Here is a 25,748-nt window from a genome sequence, read left to right as displayed (position 1 = left end):
AGCCGGTGTGTGACTCACAGTTGCGGAGTTCCTACCACATGTACTGGGCCATTTTGCTCTGTATGGAGGTCTGCTATCATGGTGGGAAGTGTGGCTGAGAAGAAAACACTCATCTAGTGGCTAGGATATGAAAGGCAGAGAGAAGAGAAACCCAGTTCTGAAGTCTCCTACCAGGCACTCCTCCAATTCTTAGGGACCTCTCCTTCTTCTGCTTCTTCAAGGTTATGCCTTCTCAGGACTTCACGTGCTCCATTTGTCACTTGTTAGTCATAATGCCTGTCCTCTGGGTACTGTTTAGAAAGACTTCCTGAGCCTGTAAGTTCAAGAGTACACCCTACTTGATTCATTTGGAGTTGAGTTTTATGTAGGGTAACAGATAAGAATCCTCACGACATTAAAATTTTTTAATGTATTTTTGTATTTTCTATGAAAAGCTATGAATTTAGCTGGGCAGTAGTGTATGCCTTTAACAGGCAGGAGTATCTCTCTGAGTTTGAGGCCAAGTCTGGTCTACAAAACTACACAGAGAAACCCTGCCTCTGAAAAAAAGAAAGAAAAGAAAAGCTATGAATTTGCTGTGCATGATAAAACACAGGCATAATCCTAGCACTTGGAAGGCTGAGACAGAAAGAACTGAGTTCTAGACCAGTTTGGGCTACGTAATATAGTAAGACAATCTCAAAAAAGAAAAAGCCTTGAGTTCACACTCAATTCAGTACAAGCTCTGTCATTCCAGTTGTCTTCTTCTTTAGTTGTATGCTCTGTCCGCAGTGTTTGGCCGACTTCTGCAGGGTGCACAGAGGGGATTTACAGAAATGGCGAGCAGTGCTACTAAGGAAGAGCCTTGAGATTAAACATTTAGTGTCTGTTTCCAGTGTCTTTGTTTTCATTTTTTTGTCCTTTAAGACAGCATGTCACTATATGGGCCAGGCTGGCCTCAAACTTGTGTCAGACCTCCTAACTCTGTCTGCTGAATGCTAGGATTATACCAGCACACCAGCATCTGGTACTCGGCTTTGTATTCAGAATGCTACCCTCCACAGTGGCCCAGGTACCTCTCTTGTCCATTTTGATTTTGGTGTTTGTTTCATGTAGGTTCATTTGTGTGGTTAATTTCACTTCCCAGCTTTTCTCCATTACTACAGAACTAGAAGGACTATGCTATCCCAAAAGTATGCAGGAGTGCCTTTGGGTATTCCCATCCCTGCTCTTTTTGTCCCGCCCACTGGGAACCAGATTCCTAGTCAGATTCTCTGACTGTCCCTCCTATGTTTATCCTTTGGGAAAGTGTGTAGCTACGCGTATTCCCACCACTTTTTTTTCTTCTATAAGTGATGGTATATTTGTGTGCATATATATTTTTTTTAATTATATAACAAAATGGGGGAATCTAGACCTTGTTCAATCTTTCCTTTTGCTTAAGGGAAGGAAGAACTGGCACCAACATACCTGCAGCAGACTTGTTGGATGATATGTGGTTATTGGCTTTCTACATACACTTAAAAGTATTTGAAAAGACCAGGCGTGGTAGTGTAAACCTTTAATCAGCTCTCGGGAGGCACAGGCAGGTGGATCTTTGTGAGTTCAAGGCCAACCTGGTTCTATATAGTGAGTTCCAGTACAGCCAGGATTACATAGTGAAACCCAGTCTCAAAAAAGAAAAAGAGAGAATAGAACAACAATACAAAAATGTTGGCAAATAATACTTGTTGTTTTTCTCAAGACATGGTCTCTCTGTTTAGCCAGCCCTAGGTGTCCAGGAACTCACTTTGCAGATCAGGCTGGCCTCGAACTCATTCATCTGCCTGCCTCTGGCTCTTGAGTGCAGAGATCAAAGGCATGCACCACCAGAACCAACAGCTTTCTTAATTACATGATTATTGAGGCTTCTTGATTCAGAGGGGCAGAGCACAGACTGAGGCAGACTGTGGAGTGGATTTGTGAGCTTGTGAGATCTGATGGAGTTTGTATGTATAGTTGAAGACTTTACACATTCGCTCAGTGACTTCAGAGTGAGTCTATCATTAGAATTGATTAGCAACCTGAAAGTTCATACTGTCTTAATCATTTGCCCACAATTTCAGAAGAGGTGGAGCATCACATGAGAATAAAATTTAGCAAAGCCATTAGCAAGATAGAGGTGCATGATTCTCTGCACTCAGTAATAAACACCATGGCTTTGGAGAAAAGGATGCAATATAAGTTATTCAGCAGTGTTTCAATGTGAAAATTCAAGGAGCACCTGATTTGAAATGGCCTTGTGAATGACATCCTCTGTTGTGTACGTGACACCGTTAGCTCACTGAGTTAAACACATTTGTTTTGGGCAGTCGAATAAACCCATTGTGCTGTACAATGAGCCAGCATTTGTGAGTGATTAAAAACCACTTTACATTGAGGGACCACATTCTGACATTGGGAGATGGAGAATCTGTTGAGTAGGATTAGGAGTGTCTTCAGAGTGTATGTTGTTTTTGCACCTTTGTTATTTGGCAGCTCTAAACTAACATATCCCTCTCTCCACAGGGAGGCGTCTGCATTACTGGATTCCATGGAGTGTACAGACATGGCAGAAGAGCAGAGGGTGCATAGTCCTCCAGCTTCATTAGTGCCAAGAATTCATGTGATTTTAGCCCAGAAGCTGCAGCACATCAATCCTTTGTTACCCACTTGCCTTAACAAGGAGGAGAGCAGAACCTGTAAGTGTAAGTGTTGGAGCCCATGGAATGGCAGTTTCACTTCCAGGGGCCCATAGTCCCTGCTGAGCAGAGTGAGTTTTTTAATAATGTCTGTGGCTTTGCCCCATTTCCTCTTCTATTAATTCTTGCCATTAATGAGTAAACAGTTGGCATCACTTTAATTTGTTTGTTTGTTTTGTTTTTTGTGTGCTGTTTTGTTTTGTATTTCTTTTTTGAGACAGGGTTTCTCTGTATGCTTTGGAGTCTGTCCTAGAACTAGCTCTGTAGACCAGGCTGGCCTTGAACTCACAGAGATCCACCTGCTTCTACCTCCCAAGTACTGGGACTAAAGGCGTGCTGCGCCAGTTCCCTTTTTAATTTTTTTTATATTACATTTATTTATGGGAGGGTTAGAACCTGCATGTGGAGGTAAAAGGAGAATTTAAAGGAGTCAGTTCTCGCCTTCCTTCCAGTGTGTGGGTCTATGGGGTCAAACAAAGGTCATCAGACATGGTGGCAAGTGCCTTTATTCTCTGAAGCGTCTTTCCAGCTCTGATATTGGCATCATTTGTCAGCCGTTACTCTAAGTTCATGCTCATTGTCTTCCAGAATTGTAGTGCTCCTTCCTGTTCTTGCACTGAGGTGCTGGTGCAGAGCTGGTGTGCACACTTCATTTGCCTTCCTTCCTCCTGCAGTTGTGTCCAGTTTCATGTCTGAGTTGTCTCCGGTCAGAGCAGAGCTACTTGGATTCCTCACACATGCGCTTTTGGGAGATAGTTTGGCTGCTGAATACCTTATATTGCATCTCATCTCAACAGTGTAAGTGCTGTGCTCTTCTTGGGAACTGAGGTGTGGGATTAGGAGAGGAAGGGAACAGCTGTGGTTTTAGTTGTTTTAGTTTATCAGCTTCGTCTTCAGGTGGGAGTTTTTTGTTCCATACATCAAATGTTGCACCAATACAGGTTCCTCTTTCTTTACCCTTTCTTAGTTTCACACAAAACATTTTGATTATGTCATTCTTAGTAAATGTTAGAGGCAAGATCAGACAGGACATGACTGATGAGTAAAAATGAGCTGTTCCATCTTTTCTGCATTCTTTTTTTCTTTATGCTAATGTAAATTAAACCCAGGATTTTCTTGTGCATACTAGGCATCCCATCCCCGTTTGTATTGTGCTTCTCCAGGCTCTGCTTATAAGACAGTCATTCCTGTCTTTGTGTATATTTAATTTGCATATTGACTTTAATGTCCCATCTCCTCCCCCCCCCCCCCAATAAAGTTTCTCTGTGTAGCCCTGACTGTCCTGGAACTTGCTCTGTAGACCAGACTGGACTTGAACTAAGAGATCTGCTTGCCTCTGCCTCCTGAATGCTTGTATTAAAAGGCGTGTGACACCACAACCTGGCAGGGTTTTTTGGTTTTTTTTTTTTTTTTTTTTTTTTTTGTTTGTTTGTTTGTTTTTTTTTTTTTTTTGGCTTTGCTTACAAAAGTAATATATCTTAATAATAGGAAGAAAACTGCCTGCTGTCACATGACAGTCTTTTCTCATTTACTACTTGTACGTGTTCTTTGGTTTATGTCCATGTGTTGTGCTTACTCATGTGAGTGTCAGTGGTGTTTGAAGCACAGATCCTTATTTTGCTTTTCACGTGTAATATTTAGTGAGCTCCATTTTCCCATCATAATACTTTTTTTTTTTTTTAAAGCTAGGGTGTCACTATAGAGTCCTGGCCTGGAACCCTCTGTAGACCAGGCTGGTCTGTGACTCAATTGAGATCTTTTTGCTTCTGTTTCCTGAGTGCTGAGGGCATGCCACCACACCCTGCCTTCTTCAGAAGCTTTGCAATGACTGTATGCTAGTTCATTATAAATTGTGCCATACTGTACCCATTTCTCAAAATGTTAGGTCATCGTGTGTGTGTGTGGGGGGGGGGGGTAAAGGCTGTTAGAGTAAGCATCTCTCTGTTGTAAACTCTCCCCTTGTGGCATCTAAGACAGTATGTAATGCTTGAAAGCAGGGTTCATGTCATAGCTCTGTCATTGCTTGACTGCTTGCACCTTCCAATGGAAAAAAAATGCTGGGAAGTCTGAAATACCCAAGCCACAGGCATACTGCTTAAGTCAAACTGGGAAGCAGTAATTACCATCTCATATTAGGCATGCTTAGCCAGGAAGTTTGCAGACCTTCTGAAGCACTTCTCAGCATTTTGTACTTCAGAGTTCTTAATACAGCCCACCTGGAAATGTTGGAGAGTGGTGAAAAGGCATGTGAGCAGTAGGTTTTTTTTTTTTTTAAGTATTGGCTATTATTTAACTGCTGCTGTTCTGATAAAGTAGCCAGTGTCTGCAAAAGTTTTACTTTATGTGTATGGCTACATTGCCTGTATATCTGTGCATGTAGTGCCCGTGGAAGCCAGAAGAAGACATCTTATTCTCTCTGGAACTAGAATTAAAGATGGTTGTGAGCTGTCGTGTGGGTTCTGGGAATTGATCCCTGGTCTTCTGGAAGATCAGTCAGTGTTCCTAACCACTAAACTATTTCTTCCTGCTACTACAAAATGTCTAATGATGGTATTTCAGTATCTTACCTTTTTTCCTTTTTTCCCTCTCCTAGATATACAAGAAGAGATGTTCTTCCACTAGGAAAATTTACAGTTAACCTGAGTGGCTGCCCACAAAATAGTACCTTCACAGAACACCTATATCGGATCATTCAACACCTTGTTCCAGCAGTAAGATAATATTATGAAATATTATGAACAACAAATCTAATTATTTTCTACTCACTTCAAGTACTAACTTTGTATTCCTTGTGGATCTATCTCATTTACAAGGGACAACACATGCCAATTGACATAATTTTAAATGTACTGTCAGTATTCACACTGATTGACCCAGCATAAATTTGTAACTCTAAAAGTTATTGCAGTGGCAGTGACTGCCTTAAGATCATGCTTCCTGTCTGCCAGTTTGGTCCTTCAGTGTGGTCCTTTGTGTATGTGTAGTAAACTTGAAATCTAAAGCTCTAAATTATATGAGTCAGTTCTCTCAGCCGAGGTAATAAAGCAGCCTATCTCCATGCCCCAGTTTTAGGTGCTGTTTGGAAGCATCTGGAACACACCATTTGTGTGTTGGGATCTCAGGGACAGGGGAATTGCTCTGATGAGTTGTGTAACTAAAAAGTGAAGCCAGGTCCTTCACTGCAGAGTGCTGCAGAAGCAGCAGAGTCTTGAGGACTTGGGGCCATATTCAGTGGGTTATGCTTTCCCTAATTTCTGACATCAGTAATTAAAACCGAATACATGTTGATGAATTTGTTATATTTATCAAAATAGTGATAAAGCTGGCACTGTTTTGCATTTTGCCAAGCTCTTGAATTTCTAAAGTAATAAGAGACCCCCTAGATTTTTAGTACGTTCCTGCATTTACATCTGTGATGTTTTGATCTGGTGTGTTTCTTAGCTGATAGCATATTCTCTAGTAAAAACTCTTTCTGTCTTCCGTTTTGAAAGAATGAGGGTAAATGTGTTTCTTTAATTCATAGACCCTGTAACGGTCTTAGCAGTTCCCTGGGCCCACAACTCCTGAAATAGGTTCTCTAAGTTATGTTTTTGTGGTACAAGACCAAGAAAGTAATTGCTAGTGTGTGCTTTTAACAATACACAGCAGAACAATGGAATCTTTGAAATGGGATGGGAGGACACAGGCGGTGCCCATTTATCCACAAGTTCTGAAATTCATGGATGTTTCTGGAACTAGCTCTTGTAGACCAGGCTGGCCTCACAGAGATCCTCCTGCCTCTACCTCCCAAATGCTAGGATTAAAGGTGCCCACCACCAACAAAACGCCTGGCCCAGAATGGCTTTTAAGGGATGTCAGTAAAGAAGTTGGTGTTGTACCAGCTGTCAGACACAAGGTTGCACCAAAGGCCATCAGATCTCAGTTGTGAGGCCAGAGGTTCCTGGCACACTGAAGACACTGGCTACATTTTTACATGGGAGAGGGTGGAGGAAGGAGGGGCTTAGAGGCAGCAGTGTGGTAGGTCTTTGCATTTTGTTCTGGTTACTTTTCCTGTTTTGCTTTTAACTGACCCTGTCTCCTCTTTTCTTACTCTTAGCATACTGGTACCAGGCCCTTTCTCAGTGCTATGCTCTCTATAATACAGCATTCAGCTTTTACTACTGGTTACATGTGTGCTGCCCTAGCTCCAGCCCCAGCACATGGCCACGTTTTGTTTTGTTTGTTTTATGATTAAGATTTTTTATGTGTGCCAGTGTTTGGCTTGCACGTGTGTCTATGTATCATGCACATGCCTGGTGCCCACGGTGGTTTAAAGAAGGTGTTGGGTCACCTGGAACTGGAGAGGTGGGTGGCTGTGAGCCACTGTATGGGTGCTGGGAATAGAACCCATGTCCTCGGCAAGAACAAGTGTTCTTCACCACTGGTCATCTCTGCAGGCAGCTACCTTTTTTGACAAGTCCTGCCTCTTGTGGGATTTCATCTGTATCTGTAAACAATTCCTGTCCTCCTTTCTAAAAGTAATTGAGCCTAAGTGCAAATTCTCTTACATTTTGGCTGTAGTCTTCTTCATCCTCCAGACTCCCCCATACCTTGCTTTTCTGGGGGCTGCAACATGTATGAGTAGAACAGATAGGAGACTGTTGAGTGTGGTGGAGGCTGGAGGCAGAGATGGAGAGGGCCATGCTCAGGGCTGGAGTGTTGACAGTGAGGTCTGTAGTGGCATGCAGCTATGTGTGGTAAAGAAATGGGGCCTTCAGACACAGAGCCTTTTCTCTGGCCTCAGTGAGGAGGACCAGCAGGTCTTGTATTTTACTAGTTCCTGTCCCTTAATTAAGTTCAGCTTCTGGGGATCTGTTGTTTTTGAACCCCGGTTGTCTACCACTTGTTTCGGAGTAAAAACTATTCATCAAGACTTGAATAGAAACAAATTTTATTTGTATCTCCAGATGACCTTATCTGTCTAGTATATACCCAGCCCAGATGAAGATGGAGAATAAGCAGCTAGCTATAAGAAGCATGGATTGTAGTGTGGCCAGTTTCTAAGAGTTGCAGAAATCATTTTGTCTTTCCGATAGAAATGATATCATACCATGTGAAACACAAATATTTTGACTCCAAATATGTGTCTGTATTTTTTTTTTTAATAAAGAAACTTGGAGCCTTGCTCATTACAATTTCTGTCTCAGTCTTTTCGTCTACAGATGACAATAGAAAACATGAACCAGTTGAAATTCATTCCCCACAAAGATTATACAGCCAATCGATTGGTCAGCGGTCTCCTCCAGTTGCCCAATAACACGTCCCTGGTCATTGATGAGACTCTTCTCGAGCAAGGGCAGTTGGACACCTCAGGTACGCATGCAGATGCTTCCTGACCCCTTGTGGCTTCACTCCATTTAGCCAGATCAAGCAATGGCTTCCAAGAAAAACTTACATCTAACAGATATTTTTAAAACATTATTTGACTAAAGCATGTACTACAAATTTTACACCAACTGTTTTATTATGACATTCTGTTGATTGCCTGTTAGTTCAAAAAAGATTTACTGTTATATTTTTCTACATCTCATAAACAGTTTTTATAGTTTCTGGGGGGAAGAATAGATCATGTGATTTAAACTGACATCAGCTATGGAACATGTTAAAAATGACAAGAAAGAACATACTAGATCATGTCCACATGAAGAGAATGCAGGTGATACTGTGCTGGCTTGAGGCCCGAGGCACAAAAAGTAGATGAAACAATAATGACTATTGGGAATTTATAAACCAAAGAGGACATACAATCATGAAAGTTTAGCCAGAGTTGGTGGCACCCACCTGCATTGGTGGTAGAGGCAGGAGAACTAGGAGTTGAAGGCTAGCCTGGGCTTTATTAAACCCTGTCTCAAAAATACATAAATTGGGAAAACTCTACTTTCTAAAGAAATTGTTTTCCTATTTTATAGCTATGACCTAGGAAGTAATGAACTTACCAGAGTTCCACTTTGTGTTGGGTATTAGATTTGTGTGAGTTTTGGCCCCCAGAAAGTTCAAGTTGACCTAATACTGTCTGTGGAGCTTATTATCTAGTTGACATTTGGCTTGCTGACATTCCGCTTGTTTAATTGTTGGCTACTGTTACCTTTATTTAATCGGCAGAAAACCACATGTCTTAAGATCATTTGCATAGGTGATTAAAATCACAACACTGCGAATAACAATCTTCCTCTTCCAGGTGTTCATAATGTGACTGCACTGAGCAACCTGATAACATGGCAGAAGGTGGATTATGACTTCAGTTACCACCAGATGGAGTTCCCGTGCAATATCAACGTTCTCATCACATCTGAGGGGAGGTCGCTACTCCCGGTATGATGGCTCATGCTTAATATAGGGAGGTTACAGTGCAAAGATTATTGTTATCACTTTGTCCATTTCTATTACTTACATTGCCTGTGTGTGCAGATACATGCACTTGTGCACATGTATGTCAAGGCCAGGAGTCAGCTTCAGGTGTTGTTTCTCAGCAACCATATACCTTGAGTTTTGAGTTTTCAGAAGCTCCAGATTCACCTGCCTCACTTCTAGTCACTGGGATTATAAGGGTATACTACTACACCCACCATTTTTGTGTAGTTTCTAGGAATTTAACGCTAGTCTTCAAGCTAGTTTTTTTTTTCTAAGATTTTTTTTTTTAAAGCCAGACAGTGATAGTGCACCCCTTTAATCCCAGCATTCAGGAGGCAGAGGCAGGTGGATCTCTGTGAGTTCGAGGCCAGCCTGGTCTACCAAGTGAGCTCCAGGACAGGCTCCAAAGCTACATAGAGAAACCATCTCAAATCCCTCCCTCCAAAAGAAAAAGATTTTTGGGGGGTGGAGTGGGGCAGGTGTAGTGGCATACTTCTTTCAGCACTCAGGAGGCAGATGCAGGCAGATAGATCTCTGTGAATTGGAGTCCAGCTCTTCTACATAGTGAGCTCTAGGGCAGCCAGGACTCCATAGAGAGACTCTTTTAAAAACAAACAAGAAGCTAAAACACACATTTCAATTCTGTGTTGTGCATTTTATTTTTTAATATTTTATTTTATGTATATGAGTGTTGGTATACATTTATGCATGTTTGCCATTTACATGCCCTGGTGTCCGTGAAGGACAGAAGAAGACATTTGATCTCCTGGAACTGGAATTAGGGTTGGCTGTGAATCACTATATGTATATAGGTGCTAGAAACCAGACCTAGGCCTTTTGCAAGAACACTACAAATGCTCTTAACTGCTGAGCCAGCTCCTCAGCTCTAAGTGTTACTATTTTATTGATGTGGGTGTGTGCCTGTGCTCATTCATACCCAGAGAACCCAGAACTGGGGCATGGGGAGGTGGAGGCTTGGAGACATTAAATGTGTTTGTAAGTGTGTCCTGGGATTCAAAGTCTGTTTCCTATAGAGTAGTAAGTGCTCTTAATTGCTGCACCATCCTCTCAGCCCCACAGAAGTATGTACTTTACAGACTGAACCATTTCCTCAGCCCAGCGCTGCTTATTATTTTAATAAGTTTCATTTGTGTATGAATTGGGGGTTACCTTGTAGTGTTAGTCCATGCCTGTGGTTCTATATACTGAGGGAATCTGAGGTGGGAAGGTGGTGAAGTCACACCTTTCCTGGGCAGCACTGTAAGACTCCACCTCAAAAGGCTGAGTACAGCCCGGTGGTAAAGCACTTGCCTGTCTTGTTTAGGGCTCTGAATTCCAGCCATAGATTTCAAAAAAGGAGATTGTAGCTGCTAGTTATTAACAAGGGAACCTGTTGTTTCATTTTACAACCAAGAACCAGAAAATCACAAGATAACCAAAGCTACTGGTAGAAGAGCCTCTCATGTCCAGAAATAAAGAGGAGAAGCTAATTCCCCTTAATAATCCAGACTACTGTTATTTTCTTTGCCTCCCCCCCCCCCAATCACATGATATGTGTGTGTGCTCATACCTGCGTATGCTATGGCTGGTGTGTAAGAGGTTGGAGAACGACTTGAAGGAATTGGTTTTCTTTCCATCCACCATGTGGGTCTTGGCAGCAAGTATCTTTTACCAGCTAAGCCATATCCATCTCAAATGTTCCTATACTGAGTTTAAGGCTAGCCTGCTTTACAGAAAACAGTCATGTCTTGAGCCAAACAGAAAATCACATTGCAGTGGTTTGCAGTCCAGTTAGACTAAGATTTTAAAAAATCCCTCTCCTCAAATACATGGTATTTTTAATTCCCTTACAAGTTGAGAGCCTCATCCTCTAAATTATAGGGTCTTGTAAATGAGTTCATCTTTCTCTCTCCAGGCAGACTGCCAGATTCACTTGCAGCCCCAGCTGATGCCACCCAACATGGAGGAGTACATGAATAGCCTTCTCTCAGCTGTGCTGCCATCTGTGCTCAACAAGTTCCGCATCTACCTGACCCTCTTGAGATTTCTGGACTACAACATATCAGATGACATAACCAAGGTATGCTTTCATTGTAACAAGAAATCCTGTGTTGGGTTTTGGGGTTCACTCGGTGTGATTTTACTGCAGTTACTGTAAGGCAAAGTTTGTGTTTACCATCTCTAGTCTTTATTATGGTCACCTTCTGTTTAAGAGGGGATTCATTCTCTGTCCTTTTACTCAGCTGCCTCCTTCCTTTCTGCAGTTGAATTGCTTTTGTTTTTGTTTGGTTGGTTTAATTATTTTCAGCACCCGGATCGAAACCAATTCCTTTGTATAACAGTGCAGCAAGCACTCTATCTCATATCTTCAGCTCCTACCTTATCAGGTTAGTTTTTGAGACTTGGGATGAGCATTTGCCTTGGTCTGTGAAAATTTTGCTCCTTTCCATTCTGTTCTTCATTCCCTCGTTCATGTTGTTATTTCACAGATTATATCCTTGTAACACATAATTATCACTTTGTGCAATTGTCTTTCAAGCCAGAGGGGGGAAAGGTTAAACAAGAAAATACAATTTTTGTTGCTTTTCTAGTCATTTGTGGCTTTACTATGTAGCCCATGCTGGTCTTAGACTTGGAGGGAATGTGGGGTTATAGGCAGACACCACCAAGCCTAGCTTTACACTGGTTAACATTTCCCTGTGTGTTTGCCTTTACCAAGGCTTTCTGTTTCATTTGAGGGTGTCTTCTATGGCAGCTTCTTTAAGCTTTTATCTGGGACTGCCTCCCCCCCCCCCCTTCAATCATTTGTTGTTTTATGATGCCGAGCTTCAAACCCAGGGCCCTCATGGGGGTAAGCACCCCATGAGCTCTTTTATATTTTTTTAAAGAGAGATCTGCCTGTCTCTGCCTCCTAAGTGCTGAGATATAACACTTTCTAGAGCTTAATTTATATAGCAAGCATACCAACATATTAATGGTAGCAATAGTAGAACATTATAACAGGCTTCCAGTGAAGACAGCCTTGCAGATGAGGGTAGCAGTTCTCTGCTATTGGTACTGAAGGCCCTGCCTATTCTGCTAGCCCAGTGGCTGCCAGACTGTGGGTTTTCCAAGACATCACCTGAGGTGGCGGTGTAGAGTTGAAATGTCACAGAACTCAACATTCTTACAAGAGCCACTTGTTTTGTTGTGTAAATGATCCCCAGGTTACTGGGAGTTCCCAGGGTTTTGACCAGGCTGACTCCAACCATTGTTTCCACTGTATTGGGCCCAGGCAGGCCTGTAGTTGTGGTCCTTCTCCCTTGGCTTTCAGGCATGCACTGTAGCACGACATCACACGGTGGAAGATGCTGGCTTCAGTGCTTGCTTGACACTCTCAATCGGGACTGAGCTGAATGTAGAATGTAGAATTTTGTAATGGAGGTTAAATTTTTGGTTCTTTCTCTCTTTACCCTCATTTGTCCATCTACTTTTATTATAGTCAAGGACCATGTTGCTTTTTCTTTACAAAAATAAGGAAATAGTTTGAAATGCACTTAAAGAGGTTTGAAGGAATATTTTTACAAATATATTACCCTTTTGATAAAGGCGGTTGAAGACGATTTTGTGGAAATGCGTAAAAACGATCCTCAGAGTATCACAGCTGATGACCTCCACCAATTGCTTGTGGTGGCTCGGTAAGTGTGCTCACCCATAGTCCCCTTTTCTGTTGGCCCTGTACAATTCTGATTTATTCAACAGTATCTGAAGCGGACTTTTGTTTGGTTTGTTTTGTTTTTCGAGACAGAGTTTCTCTGTAGCTTTGGAGCCTGTCCTGAAACTCCGTAGACCAGGCTGACTTCAAATTCAAACCCTGCCTCTGCCTCCCGAGTGCAGGGATTAAAGGCATTGCACCACCACCAGCTAAGGCAGACTTCTATAAACAGAGGAATTTTTCCTTCAAAGACACTTCTAGAGTTGAGCAGATGGGTAAAGCTTTTGCCTGAGGACTAAAGTTTAGATCCACCTAAAATCTGGGTGTGCATGGCCAGGAGGAATCCCAGAGCAAATTGACTAGCCTAGTTACACCAACCAGCCTTGAGTTCAATTGAAAGACCCTGCCTCATCAACTAAGGAAGGCAGGGAGTGATTGAGGAAGATTCTGAGCCCTGAGCCCTCCTACAAACACAGAATCCTGTGGGAGAAGGGGAAGGATTATAGGAGCCAGAGGGCTGGATCAAGGACACCACAAGAAAACCCACAGAAACAACTAGCCTGGGTTCATAGAAGTTCACAGAGACTGAACTGACAACCCAGGGTCCTGTATGGGAATGACGTAGGCCTTCTGCATGTATGTTACAGTTGTGTAGCTTGGTCTTCTTGTGGGAGCAGGGGCTATCTGATTATTTTGCCAGCTTCTGGGACTCTTTTCCTCATACAGTGTTGCCTTGCCCAGCAAACGAAGGGAGGAGATGCTTAGTCTTACTGCAACTTGATGTCATGTTTGGTTGATACCCATGGGAGGCCTACCCTTTTCTGAATAGAAACTGAGGAGTGGATGGGTGTGGTGGGGGTGGAGAGGAAGGAGAGAAAATTGCAGTCAGGATGTTAAAAAATGATAATAATAAAAAAATCATTTAAAAAAAGAATACCTACCTGATGAAGGTTTCTATTTCTAGCAGAACAGGCTTGTTCTCTAAGCTTTTAAGAGTTGAGCCGCCCTCTAATTCTGGCTCTGCAGGGATTCCTTTTCAAGGTCATACTTGACCCTTGCTCATGTGTAGCAACCATATGTTCTTGCTTCCTGGTGGGCTTTCAAAGATTTCCTAGTTGTTAAGACTTTAGTCTTCCTAACTCTAGGTAATTTTTAAATTTCAAAACAGGTTTCTGTCCCTGAGTGCTGGTCAGACAACACTATCAAGAGAACGATGGCTAAGAGCAAAGCAACTGGAGTCTTCCAGAAAAAACAGGCTTCAGCAGCACAAGTGTGTGAATGGGAATGAACTTTAGAGCTCTGAACTTAAGAAGAGAATGGGCAAGCTATAGCCTCCATGCTGTACAATTCAGATTCGTTTATACCATATTGTTTTATAGATAATTTGTATCCAAAAACAATGACTTTTCCTGAAATCAAGCCTGGTGACACCTAAAGTTTATATGATTCTCTGTAAGGGCTTTTACCTTACTGGTTTTATGGAGTTTCGGAGTTTGTTTTATAATTAGTTATGATGTATAAAAATGTATTTGATATTAAAAAGTTTAATAATGATAATGTTGCTGATCATACCATTTCCTTAGCCATAGCTACATTTTAGGCCAGACTCTTAAAGTACCAGCTTCACCTGAAGTAATTACTGGAAGAGTTGTGCCCTCGCACTTCTGTGTTAATGCGGAATGGTTCTGGTCTGTGTGTGTTTCTAGTCGGGATGTACTTGCCATTGATTCCTGTGAACTCTCTAGTGTCATTTTCTATATATCTGGACATAGAAACTTTTTTCCACTTACCAGCTGTTAATAGCCTGCAGAACTAGGCTTTCCCATGGCAGGAGTTGCCAACTTTTAATTTCATGGACTAGAGATCTCTGGGGTAGAGTTGCCAGTTAATTTGTCAAGTCACTTGTAGGAAAAAAAAAAAAAAAAATCAATCACTGTGATCACTGTTTTGTTTTCATAAAAGGACACTCAGATAAGAGAGTCTTTCCTTGGAATAAATGCAGCTTTGTGAAGGTTATGACATTGTCCTTAGCTTTTCTCACACCCTGCATTTGAAACTGTCATTTTAAGGGACTCTGAAAGGAATGCTACCCCATGGAACCTTACCCAAACATTGGGGGGTGGGGAGACTGTTTAAATTGTAAACTTTGAGAGGGGTGGTGGTTAGAATTGCTTTTTTATGGTGCTTTGTATTGAACCCTGGCCTCTCACACATGCTGGAGAAGTGCTCTACCACTAAGCTACATCCCTAGGGGGTGGGGACTCTTAACATAAGTTTATCAGATAGTTTCCAAGTTTGTTAGATGGTAACATCATTTGCTAGTACAGTTACAGGTAGGTTTTCCTCAGACCTATTCATTTTGATATGCATATTTTCAAATAAACAAAAGTTATTACTTGTCATTTATAAATTAACATAGCATAACCTTCAGAAAGGTTAGAACATTGCTTTTAAGCTATCTGTGATGTACATGAAGATGAATTAATTTGGAAACAGATGAGTTGAGTGACCCCTTAATTTTTTCCCACTGAAGAGACTTACATTGACATTGTTAACCAAGGAAACAGGGTCAGCCTTGATAAATCAAGGAATTAGTCTAATGAAAGGAACTACAAACTACTAGTTGTTCAGCATTTTTCCTAACCTCAAATCTATTTTTATAAGTCAATACAAATAATGTTCATATTAGAATTCTAACTGGTTTTCATTTTTATAACTGGTAGATAAGATCTTCCTTAAAACCTTTAAAAATAAAATGTTCACATAGATTTTTGAAAATGCATTTTCTTTGTCCTAGAACAAAGTTTTTAGTTTATCAAAGAGAAGTCATAACTTTGCTTGATCTTACAGAAAAGTACCCTTGAGTAATCTTGTCCAGCAAATAAAACAGTACTGTGAACATTTTTCATGAATGCACAGGATGTCGTCTACCCAAGCCAAACTAGAAGGGACTAGAACTTTCAGCCTTTTGAGGCATAGTCTCTCCCATGCCTACACAGTGGATGGCCGTGCATGTATCTCTTCGTGAAAGCAAGCCGTAACCCTGAGCAGGCATAGATGCCTCTTTGGAAATGCCATTGTCTTCACTTCTGTTGTCAGATTTCCCAGTGTGTCACCTCTGTGGAAACCCCCACACGCAGTGGCTTCCCACCTGACTCAGCTCTAAAGCACTCACCTGCTCAGAAGAGCCTGAAGACAAAGATGGGAAGGAACAGACTGTGGCATCCAGTTTTTAATGTTTCAGTTGAAAATAAAGTTCTCATTTTTTAAAATAAGAACACTTTAATTGAAAAAGTTCAAAACAAGTGTTTGGTTACGGCAAACTTGCCATGTATGAATTCTTTGAAAGCCAAACTATTAAATGCTATACAAGAAACTCTCACACACAGTGATGCTTTGACTTAAAGTGGTACTTTAATAGTCACAAGACTTGACACTTCTAATAAATAACAAAAGCGGAATGCTTGTTACCAGAGTTACAACAGTGACAACGGACATCATGTTCAACTATGAGTCACTTCACCAGAGTAAGGCTCTGCGGATGCCAGAGACATTGATACCTGCTGGAATGTGCCACACTGCTTTCTTACTCTGGGATACACAAGAGGCCAGTGTCCTTGCTGGTCAATTACTGTATAAAACCAGTATTAACCTACACTTTAAGTAGGTTTTCCATGGTTCTGGAACCTACAAGAGATGCTAGATGTCTCCCTTGAAAGAGTTAAAACCTGACATTTCTAAAGAGTCCTAGAGTCAGTCAGTGTACATGATCTTATGTTCTTGGAGCAGGTGTGTGTTTAGGAGTTTGGAAGAGAAGAAAGAATATGGGAGAAACTGGGATCAATCAGATGAAAATATATTATTTCACTACTGTTGATTCTCAACCTCATTGACAAATAAGCTGTTAAGACTACTGTTTTTTTTTTTTTTAATTTAGTACTTCTGCACACTAGTAAAAGTTACTAAAATCTAAATGTATAATTTTCCTTATAGAGGCAGTGTATAGGAATGAACCTGATAGAGCAGGAAGATGCCAATTCTTTAAACGGGTGTATTCACACTGCATCTGCTTCACAGACTATATCTCCCTTTCTCCCTCCAAACACCAGCTTGGTTCTTTCCGGAACCTTCCCCAGTAAGATCATTCTTGGCATGTATTTTAGCTACTCTGGCCTACAGTCTAGGATGATCACTTATAGTCTATCTGAAAATTTCCTCAGGTTCAAACTGAAACAATCGTCAGTAAACATAATTAGAATTTGCAATTCCTAAACTCAGTACGGGTTAAAATAGCCTCAGAGGGCTGGTCTGTGGTGGGGCACATCTTTAATCCCAGCACTTGGGACAAAATCTGTTCAAAAAAAAAACCTGATGGGTGAAAACTTCATTTTGATTTTTTAAATAAAAACCATGGGATTGTGACTAAAATCTAAATCTGAATTATTCGTGTCTGGCATTGTGTAAACATATTTTTAAGTTCATTTTGCTGAATTTCATTAACTACTTCAGGTTCTGCTGGACTTTTCTGAACTTTGGCCACTGCCAAGTTTATCCCGTGAGTTAGCCCAGCTTGGGTAATACTAGCAACTTGGACCATGGAGCTTCGGATCTTTGCAAAGGGAGAGACTGCTCTGCTGCTGCTCTCTGAAGAAGGAGTCACACAGAGCCCTGCCTCCAGTTCCAGCAGGCTGGACCCAGAGCTGGGGCTCTTCTGAGAGACCACAGAATGTACTGGTTCAACTGATAAAAACTGTGGGCCTGTCAAAGAACAAGAGACATTTAACTGGGACGGTCGAGAAGGCATCTGTCCCAGTGATTCTGACTGGTTTTCTTCACTGGAAACATTGTTAGTCTTTTCATTTCCTTCCTCATTATTCTGAGACACAGACCTGGTCTCCAACAGCTCAGTCATTTTGTTCTGTGCATCCTGTACAAATCTATGGCAGTAAACATCCACAGGCTTGGCAAAGCCTGTCAAAACCCGTATGTTGTCAGCTGAAGGACTTTTCTTCAAGGGAGACTCGTGGCCTTTTGCAAGCCCACCTCCATGACCAACAGTAGCCTCGGCAGGAGCATGAACGCTGATATCCGTGCTGCTGGCAGACTGTGACCGGCTGCCTAATCGAGGTGCAGAAGCAATAATACCACAGCTTGGGAGAATGTAATCTGTTGGCCCCACACTCTCTAAAGAATTAGCTAGCTGCCTGTCTTCCTGGGACTTGGAATCTGTAAGGAATTCATCAGAGTGGTACGAATCATTATCTGAAGACATGTCCCCGTCAGACTCCCCTTGGACCTGATTATCCATCACTCCCGAGTTTTCCATGGTCTCAAGACTACTGTCTGACTTCCAAAGATTGACTTTTAAGTTTGGTTTTAGAAAGTTAACTTTCATTTCAGGCTTTGTAAAGTTTCCTAATTTTCGTAGGCTGCCAATGTTCACATTGGATTTGGTTTGCTTTACTTTTTGATTTAGAGATGAAAATTTGCTCATTAGAAAACTTTTCCCCTGGGCCAGAGAGCCTTGGTTTTGAGACCTGATACCAATGATGTCTTCATGAGGCTTACTGCTTTTCCTATAAGTTAGAAGAGAAAACAAGTTAATTCCTCATGGAATCTAACATACTCATACCAACTAATATCAATGGAAATGCTTTGTCCACGTTTCTTGGAAGCAGGACACTACTGATGAATCCAAATAACTGGAGATGACACTAAGACACCACCATCTAATAAAAAGAATATAATTAAAAACAGTAATTATTTACTTACACAATAAATACTACGCCTCAACATAGATGTATAAAGACTCGTATCTTGTTCCTTTTTGCACCAGGTCTTTAAAATGGTCAAGGTACAGTAGTGTGATTACAGCACAACTGAACTGGGACCAGTCACATTTCAAAGGCCAGGGCCTCATATGGAGTGAGGCTGTCTGAGAAGTGCAGGTCTAATGCAGTGGCTGTCACCACAGATACAGGTCTAAGGCTCCAGGACAACACTTGCTGACCATAGGGGCAGACCTACTACCAGAATTCCAAGCAGTCTACATGGCTCTCAGTCAGTCAACACAGTTTTTTTTTTAAAAGATCTGGGATATATAATTACTTAATACATGTTTTCCCCTGTTATCAAATGTCTCTGCCCATCTGTCCTCAAGTCACCATGCAAGATCACCTACCATAGGAGCTCTGCAGAAGAGTGGGTGCTAGAAGAGCTGTCACAATTAAGAGTGGACAGGACAGCTCTCCTACCCTAGTAGAGCAGGACCATGGAGCCTGACCAGTGCTCAGGAGGAGGGATACACTGTAAATATGAAATTACCTGTAGGGTGGAATTAATGTCTAAAATATACTATGCCTCCTCAGTAGACTAGTGACATTGGGATGTGCCCCCTGGTCACCGTGAGAGCACAAAGAGCATCAGATGCCATCAGAGCAGACAGGAATTTCTCTTAAGTCCTGTGAGCCATGTTTCATCACGGTTTTTTATATGTACTACTTAACTAGGTACTCAGGCTAACATTTGCATTAAACACATCTGAATATTGAGATAGGATATAAATACCATGTCACTTGAGAAAGTAAAAATCTGAGTCAGTTAAGAATCCCTTAAACTGAGGATAAGGTCTCATAAAGTGCTGTAGGATTAAGGGAGTGGAAAACAAAAGGGTCTCCCTCAGAGTACATCATAGACCCCCTTCTAAAGAAATCAACTACGCATGAAAAGAAAAGGCAACAACCAGACTTGTTACCAGTTGGGTTTTAAAACTGCTACGTGTTTCTCTAAGAACATCACCATTCAATCTGCAACCCTTCTGACATTTCATTATCGTAACAAGTAACAAAACAGAAGAACTATGACTATTAAGTATCTTCCTCAAGGTTCCAGGGTGAATAACAGAATCTACAATCAACAGAGGAGAGGGTTAACCTTATTATCACAGCTGGGTTGGTATGCACTCCAATCCCTGTAATCTAGGGCTGAGGCAAGATCAAGAATTGAAGCTGGATCCTGTCTCATCAAAAGCAAAGGGCCTTTAGCTCAGTTGGTAGATGATTTTCCTAGCATGCATGAAACCATGTGTTCAGTCTCCAGCACAATATAAAATGGTTCTGGTGGCACAGGTCTGTGATGCCAACACTTGGTGTTTTAAATTGTATTTCTTAGGAGCAGTGATATATTGGTGCTGTTGTTTGGCTGGCTGTTTGCTACTTTGGGGCTTTGTTCCTATTTTAAGAAAGGCTCTCTATACCCAGTCTGGCCTGGCCTTGAACTCTTCCACATCACAGATGCTGGGATTTCAGGTTGCACTGCTGAATCTGGCTCTAAATGATATCTTCTCTTGATACTGACCTCTCAAGCTTCTTCTCAACTATAGGAACATCCAGCCCCATGGCTTGCTTGGTGATTTGTAGCATCTCTGCAATGCACTGAAGAGTATCTGAAATCCAAACACAGCCCTTAGTAATTCCCCAAACACTAGAATATAATAGTCTCAGCTTCAATTTAACTTGTGGCCACAGATTGAAATACTAGCTCATTGCCTATCACAGAACTATTGCGTGTTCACTATCCTCCACCCTTGTAATAGATTTGTAATAGACACAAAGCCATTACTAAGTGTAGCAGTTTTCCTCTTTTACCTTTCCCATCTTCTTCTGGACTGCGTATCACAGCTCTCAGTGTGTGGAAGTAACCACTCGCTTCTTTACATCTGTAGTGCAGTCGCATGCAGGAGAACTTCGGCTTCCCAAAAAGAGTAGGTTCAGGACCTAACACAAATGAACATGTTTAAAATTTTGTTTTTCCACATAACATTTTCTTCCTTTACTTCAAACACACAGTTAACTGTAAGCATATCTCTTTTCAGAATATAAATGAAAATAAGTTATAAACTTATGGCGATTTGTAAAAATGGATTGTTTTTTCGGGGGGGGGGGGTTCCTAGTCTTTTAAGACAGGGTTTTTCTGTGTTAATAACCCTGGCTGTCCTGGAGTTCGCCTTGTAGATCAGGTTGGCCTCGAACTCATAGAGCTCCTCCTGCCTCTGTCTCCTGAGTGCTGGGATTAAAGGTGTGTGCTACTAACCTCCATTATAAAAATGGTTTGTTTTAATTATTATGTATAGTGTTCTGCCTGCATGTATGCCTGCATACCAGAAGAGGGCAGCAGATTTCATTATAGATGGGTGTGAGTCACCATGTGATTTCTGAGAATTGAACTCAGGTCCTCTGGAAGAGCAGCCAGTGCTCTTAACCTCTCTGAGCCATCTCTCCAGCCCCCATTAAAAATGCTTTTATAGTATCATGCACTTCATGCATGTACATATCTTCCAGCCCTAACAAGGCACCCCTGTTCTGCCCTCTGTGCTGTCACTAACATGATTTAATGAGGCCATAAGAACACTTCTTCAGTAGTAACTGCTCAGGCTTTTGGTCACTGAAGTTAAACTTCACAAGGCACAAGGTGAAAGCAAACATCATCACTAATCTCTAAAGAAGAAAATGGAAGTCCATCACCACAGGTGTCTTGGAGTATTCTCTTGTGTGAGTTAATTAATATGATTGCATTTACCTATTTCTATTTTTTCCAGGTCTTCTAGGCTTAGCCGTTGATACTGGTTTACTTTATCAACTTCATCATCATAACTAGGGAAAGGGAGTAAAAAGAGGGTTAAAAGCAAATGTCTATTTGGCTTTGACTCCAAAGCTGAGGTGCAATATAATAAGCTACATATAATTAAAATAAAATATTCTTGCATACATTCTAGAATGAAGTGGGGATATATATACATACAAGAGCCATTCAGGAGGCAGAAGCAGGTGGATCTGTGAGTTCCAGACTAGCCTGGTCTACAGAGAGAGTTCCAGGACAGCCAAGGCCACATAATAGAAGACACTCACTCTCTCTCTATCTCTCATTTTTAAAGGTAACATGCAGTTTAACAACTAATGGAGAGTTTTACATACACAAAGGAAATCAATTACAAGGCAAAAATAATTTCAGTTTATAAACAAAATGAAAACAAACAGTTAAAATTGGTTTAGAACACCCTAGTTAAGGAATAATAATAATAAGGTCTGATATTTGAATTAAGGAAGAAAATGGTATTGACCTGTTCTAAAAGGCTTGTGGAATGACGGGGAAATGGCAGCTCAAACCACGCCAAAAGGAAAGCGAACATTTAATTATGAAATACATGTTAAACCTGTATCCTGGGTAGCTCCAGAAACAGGCACTTAAGCTTTGGTAGTGACACGGTTAACTCTCTTTTTGGAGATGGCGCTAACAGACCACCAAAGTCACATAATTGATCATATGCTTGTAACCAAGGAGACACTGGAAGTCGCATAATCATATGCTTGTAACCATGGAGATACTGACATGCGCATGCGCACACACAAGCCGTGCCTCTGCAGAGCTGCATCATTCAATGGCAAAAAGCTGCAAGGAATTCAGTGTCTAACAATGGGGAAAAATACAGTAAGACCAGCCATGATGCATGGCCATCCATGATTAAAAAATGTGCGCAGTGTCCAGGTTTTGATGAACGCCATAAGCTAAAACAGTGACAAGTAACTCAATTTTCAAACATGATGATTGAAAGGGCTCAATGAAATTTCATATAGACATGAAAACAACAAACATTAAGAATTCTCAAAGCTAATTATTTGCCAAAAAACAAAGCTAAAAGCTTTAACTTAGTGACAACTTACTAGGCCACGTAGTAGGCAGAGTTAGAAAGCAGCAGGAGCACGTCCACATCTCTGTGAGCAGCGTCAGTGAGGCTGAACAGACATGATACCCAAATTATTGTCTTTTTTTTTTTTTTTTTTTTTTTTTTTGCAAGCTTATTCCTACTTACGAATAAAAGATTGCTCAGGGGAACAAATGAAACAGTTCTACTTTTAAAGTAAATTTTAATACTAAAACAGCTATGCATTTGGGGAAAAGGAATCTTAAAACAAATCTCTCCCCACCCCCACCTTTTAGGTTTACATGGGGGTAGATTTGGGTAAGGAAGAAGACCTGAACTGAAGGGAGGTCTGTTCCTAGACATGGCCAGAAGGGGGCGCAGTCTCCAAAGAAAAGGGACAATGTAAGAGCAGGAATTGGACAGTGATGGAGAGGTGGTTACTGGGAAGAAGAAAAGAAAACGTGACACCCAGAAGGAGAAATCATGTTAATTCACATTCGCCAGTATTCAAAATAGCATACTAGACAGCAAGGGTATTTTTGCACTACTAGAAAGCAGCTATTTTGAAAGAGTCTTAGATAAATGAAACAGTTGTGAACATGGAGTAAGGCAAACCACACTCCTTTTTCTCAATATAGATTTCACTTGGCTTTCAAGGAATCATAAACACTGCCCAAGGCCATTTTGTCACATTTCCCCCACTCCACATACCCAAACAGATTAGAATATAATTCAGGTGAGCGCTGAACCATTATTAAACCACTATTAAACCATTAAAGACATCAGTAAGATGCACATCTTAAAAATGTTCTAGTAAGGAAACAGCCAAGGATTAAAATACACAAATAGTCAACAAGCAGGTATAATCTAAATTCAAATGAAAATTTTAAGCCATATCTAATATGGCATGAGGTCTTTCCAGCCAAATTTCCAGCCAAATTCTGATTGCCAATTTTTAGATTCCGCCACAGTATCTTGCTTTAGGATTATCAAAGAAGTAGCAAAAAACAAAACAGACAAAGAAACCAAAATCGGAAATGTCTATTGTAGATGGAACTTGAGCCACTAGTTAATTTGCCCAAGGATGAAGTCATTGTTAGAGGTACTGCATGGATGTCTTAAAGCTTGTCGTAGGCTTTCTGCGTCAGTACCACCTTGTTGCAGTCTAAATCCAACAGTTTTAATTTTAAATGAATTCCTCAATTCTCGCCTACGCTTAAGACCTCCATGAATGAGCTAGCATGGAAGCACCTAATAAAACTTGGACTGATTCTGGCAGCCAATATCTGAGTAAAAGAACATTAAATTAAGCGATCCTGGCGGCTGCAGAAAATGACGCAGATACAGTAAAAGGAATGAAGCTTTCGCATGGATACTTACTGCATTGTGAAAACTAATGCTTGAGCTGAGCCACACCATGCCACAAATTACATTACAACACAATTTTTATACGAAAAAAAATCTAATTATATTGTTACTTCCATCCTGGCTGCCTATTCTAGAGTTAGTATTTACATCAATCAAAAACGTTACGTCCTTATCTAAAAGCATTTGGCATGAAACAATCGGTAGAATGTTGTCGGCCTTTTTTACCCTCCCACCCCATTTTTACTGCAGTCTTAGGTGCAGTAATATAATCTCACCTCCTACCCTTAAGGAAAAGAAAAAGCACATTTGATATGAACAAGAAAGAAAAAGAAAAACCCACCATTTTTGTTTTCCCGCCACTGTGGCAAACCCTTCTTCCACACTATAAAAACAAAAATTGCCAAAACCATATGCTGCCCGACCACGGAGACGATGGTCGCATAAAAGGCGCTGTCTTCCAGGGACATTAACATCAGGCTTTGGAAAAGAAGTAATTTACAAGAAAAGTACAGCCCGACACATACTTTAACCATAAGTCCTGCAAAGAGGAGGAAAATCTTGAAAGTCATGGCGAGAACACCATTGACTTGGGCTCCGCAGCGTTGGCAGGTGGTTGGCGAGCCGCTGGGGAGGGGGAAGAGGAGGGATTGGCCAATGGGAGCGTGGCATCCTCTGCACCACACCTCGCGATTGCCGAGAATGGCTCTGCTGTGAAACCTTCGCCAGTCATGCCCATTGCGCATGCACACTGCATCTTGCGCATCTTGTACCCTTCACAACGAGCACAGACCCCGGCCCGTGGAACTGGGGAAGGAAGGGCTTTCGGCTTGTACCCTCGGTACAACCCAATAGCAGAGCCTCCCTACTGTTGCCGCACTCTTAATGACCAGCAACACCCTCCCAAAGGGGAGTCGGCCGCCTGAGCAGTTCTGCAGGTGTTCAGGGACCCGTCCGCAAGTCTCTTGATTTCTTCCAAATCTAAGTCTCTGCAGTCACTAAAGTCCAGCTGTTCCTCGACAACTGAGGCAGGCAGGAGACCAAGTCCAGGAGAGCTGCTCCTATCTGGTGTCTGCAGAGACAGACTGTGAGACCAGCTGAGCAGCGCTGCTGACTGCGCACACACCAGATGTGGTGCGCAGCTGATACGGTGGCACAGTGTCGTACTGGACAATTCCCACGGTCACTTCTGGCCTCTCATGCGTAAGCCTCTGGTAAACTGCATTCCACAACAGGTTACGCTACTAATACTGCAGTGAATGCGGCAAAATCCGAGGCGCTGCCAAAACAGTATTCAGGATAACGCAGTGGTCCTGCCTTTCTCCCCGGACCGAATCCTATCCCTGGTCTTGAGAAAAATCTCATATAATTCAAGGACAAAAAGACACGGTCTGGCAGCGAGTTCACCGAAGAGGTTCTTGCCATACAAGCCGGGAGCCCTGAGTTCCATTTAAACCTACTCTTTTGCACAGAGCAGTCGTGTTTGGGTGCTCTTGTGCGTCATCGTCATCATACCGCCCTCCTTGCCTCCTTGCCGACAGGTAAATTTTTGGTGGCATCACCATTACACACATTAATAATCAGGCCTCAAAATCACTGAGATATGTCTGCCTCTACTACTCAGCGCTGGTAGTAAAGCATTGTACCAGCTTTCTCACAGCTACCTTGCCCTCTACCAGGCACCCAGCAGTTTTGCAACCTTATCTGCATTCAGTTAGCAAATATACAATGATTGTTGGGAGCCGGCCTTGAGTCACATCCTCTTGCAGAATTACTTACACCTTAAAACTCTAATTGAGCCTTATCTTGATAAAACAGAAAACTGCTAAACAAGAGTCTGTTCCACTCATCCCAGGAACTGAGATGAACCAGACACCGGGAACTGAAATAAGCAGACATT

The 25,748-nt window shown here is 41.7% G+C and overlaps 2 protein-coding genes across 3 annotated transcripts in view; one reads left to right on the top strand and one right to left on the bottom strand.

Annotated features, from left to right (window-relative positions):
• Mcmbp (minichromosome maintenance complex binding protein) overlaps positions 1 to 15,181 on the top strand; it is a 50,983-nt gene extending 35,802 nt beyond the window's left edge. Inside the window, exons 9-16 of the mRNA XM_051193133.1 lie at positions 2,527 to 2,699; positions 3,374 to 3,497; positions 5,293 to 5,410; positions 7,886 to 8,051; positions 8,917 to 9,050; positions 11,005 to 11,169; positions 12,678 to 12,766; positions 13,952 to 15,181. Coding sequence (XP_051049090.1) covers positions 2,527 to 2,699; positions 3,374 to 3,497; positions 5,293 to 5,410; positions 7,886 to 8,051; positions 8,917 to 9,050; positions 11,005 to 11,169; positions 12,678 to 12,766; positions 13,952 to 14,078 — 1,096 coding nt within the window. The 3' untranslated portion in view covers positions 14,079 to 15,181. The remainder of the gene's footprint in view (positions 1 to 2,526; positions 2,700 to 3,373; positions 3,498 to 5,292; positions 5,411 to 7,885; positions 8,052 to 8,916; positions 9,051 to 11,004; positions 11,170 to 12,677; positions 12,767 to 13,951) is intronic.
• A 997-nt stretch (positions 15,182 to 16,178) lies between these two features.
• The window catches only part of Inpp5f (inositol polyphosphate-5-phosphatase F), a 92,204-nt gene continuing 82,634 nt past the window's right edge, over positions 16,179 to 25,748 (bottom strand). For both annotated transcript variants that reach the window (XM_051193132.1, XM_051193131.1), the window contains 5 exons: positions 22,503 to 22,574; positions 21,361 to 21,434; positions 20,430 to 20,558; positions 20,140 to 20,227; positions 16,179 to 18,359 (listed from right to left, as the gene is read on the bottom strand). In XM_051193132.1, the coding sequence (XP_051049089.1) occupies positions 17,213 to 18,359; positions 20,140 to 20,227; positions 20,430 to 20,558; positions 21,361 to 21,434; positions 22,503 to 22,574 (1,510 nt within the window). In that variant the 3' untranslated portion in view covers positions 16,179 to 17,212. The remainder of the gene's footprint in view (positions 18,360 to 20,139; positions 20,228 to 20,429; positions 20,559 to 21,360; positions 21,435 to 22,502; positions 22,575 to 25,748) is intronic.

Source organism: Phodopus roborovskii, unplaced genomic scaffold, assembly GCF_943737965.1.
Source record: "Phodopus roborovskii unplaced genomic scaffold, PHOROB, whole genome shotgun sequence".
Lineage (NCBI taxonomy): Eukaryota > Metazoa > Chordata > Mammalia > Rodentia > Cricetidae > Phodopus > Phodopus roborovskii.
The sequence above is the reverse complement of the archived record's forward strand: the minus strand, read 5'-3'. Positions and strand labels throughout refer to the sequence as shown.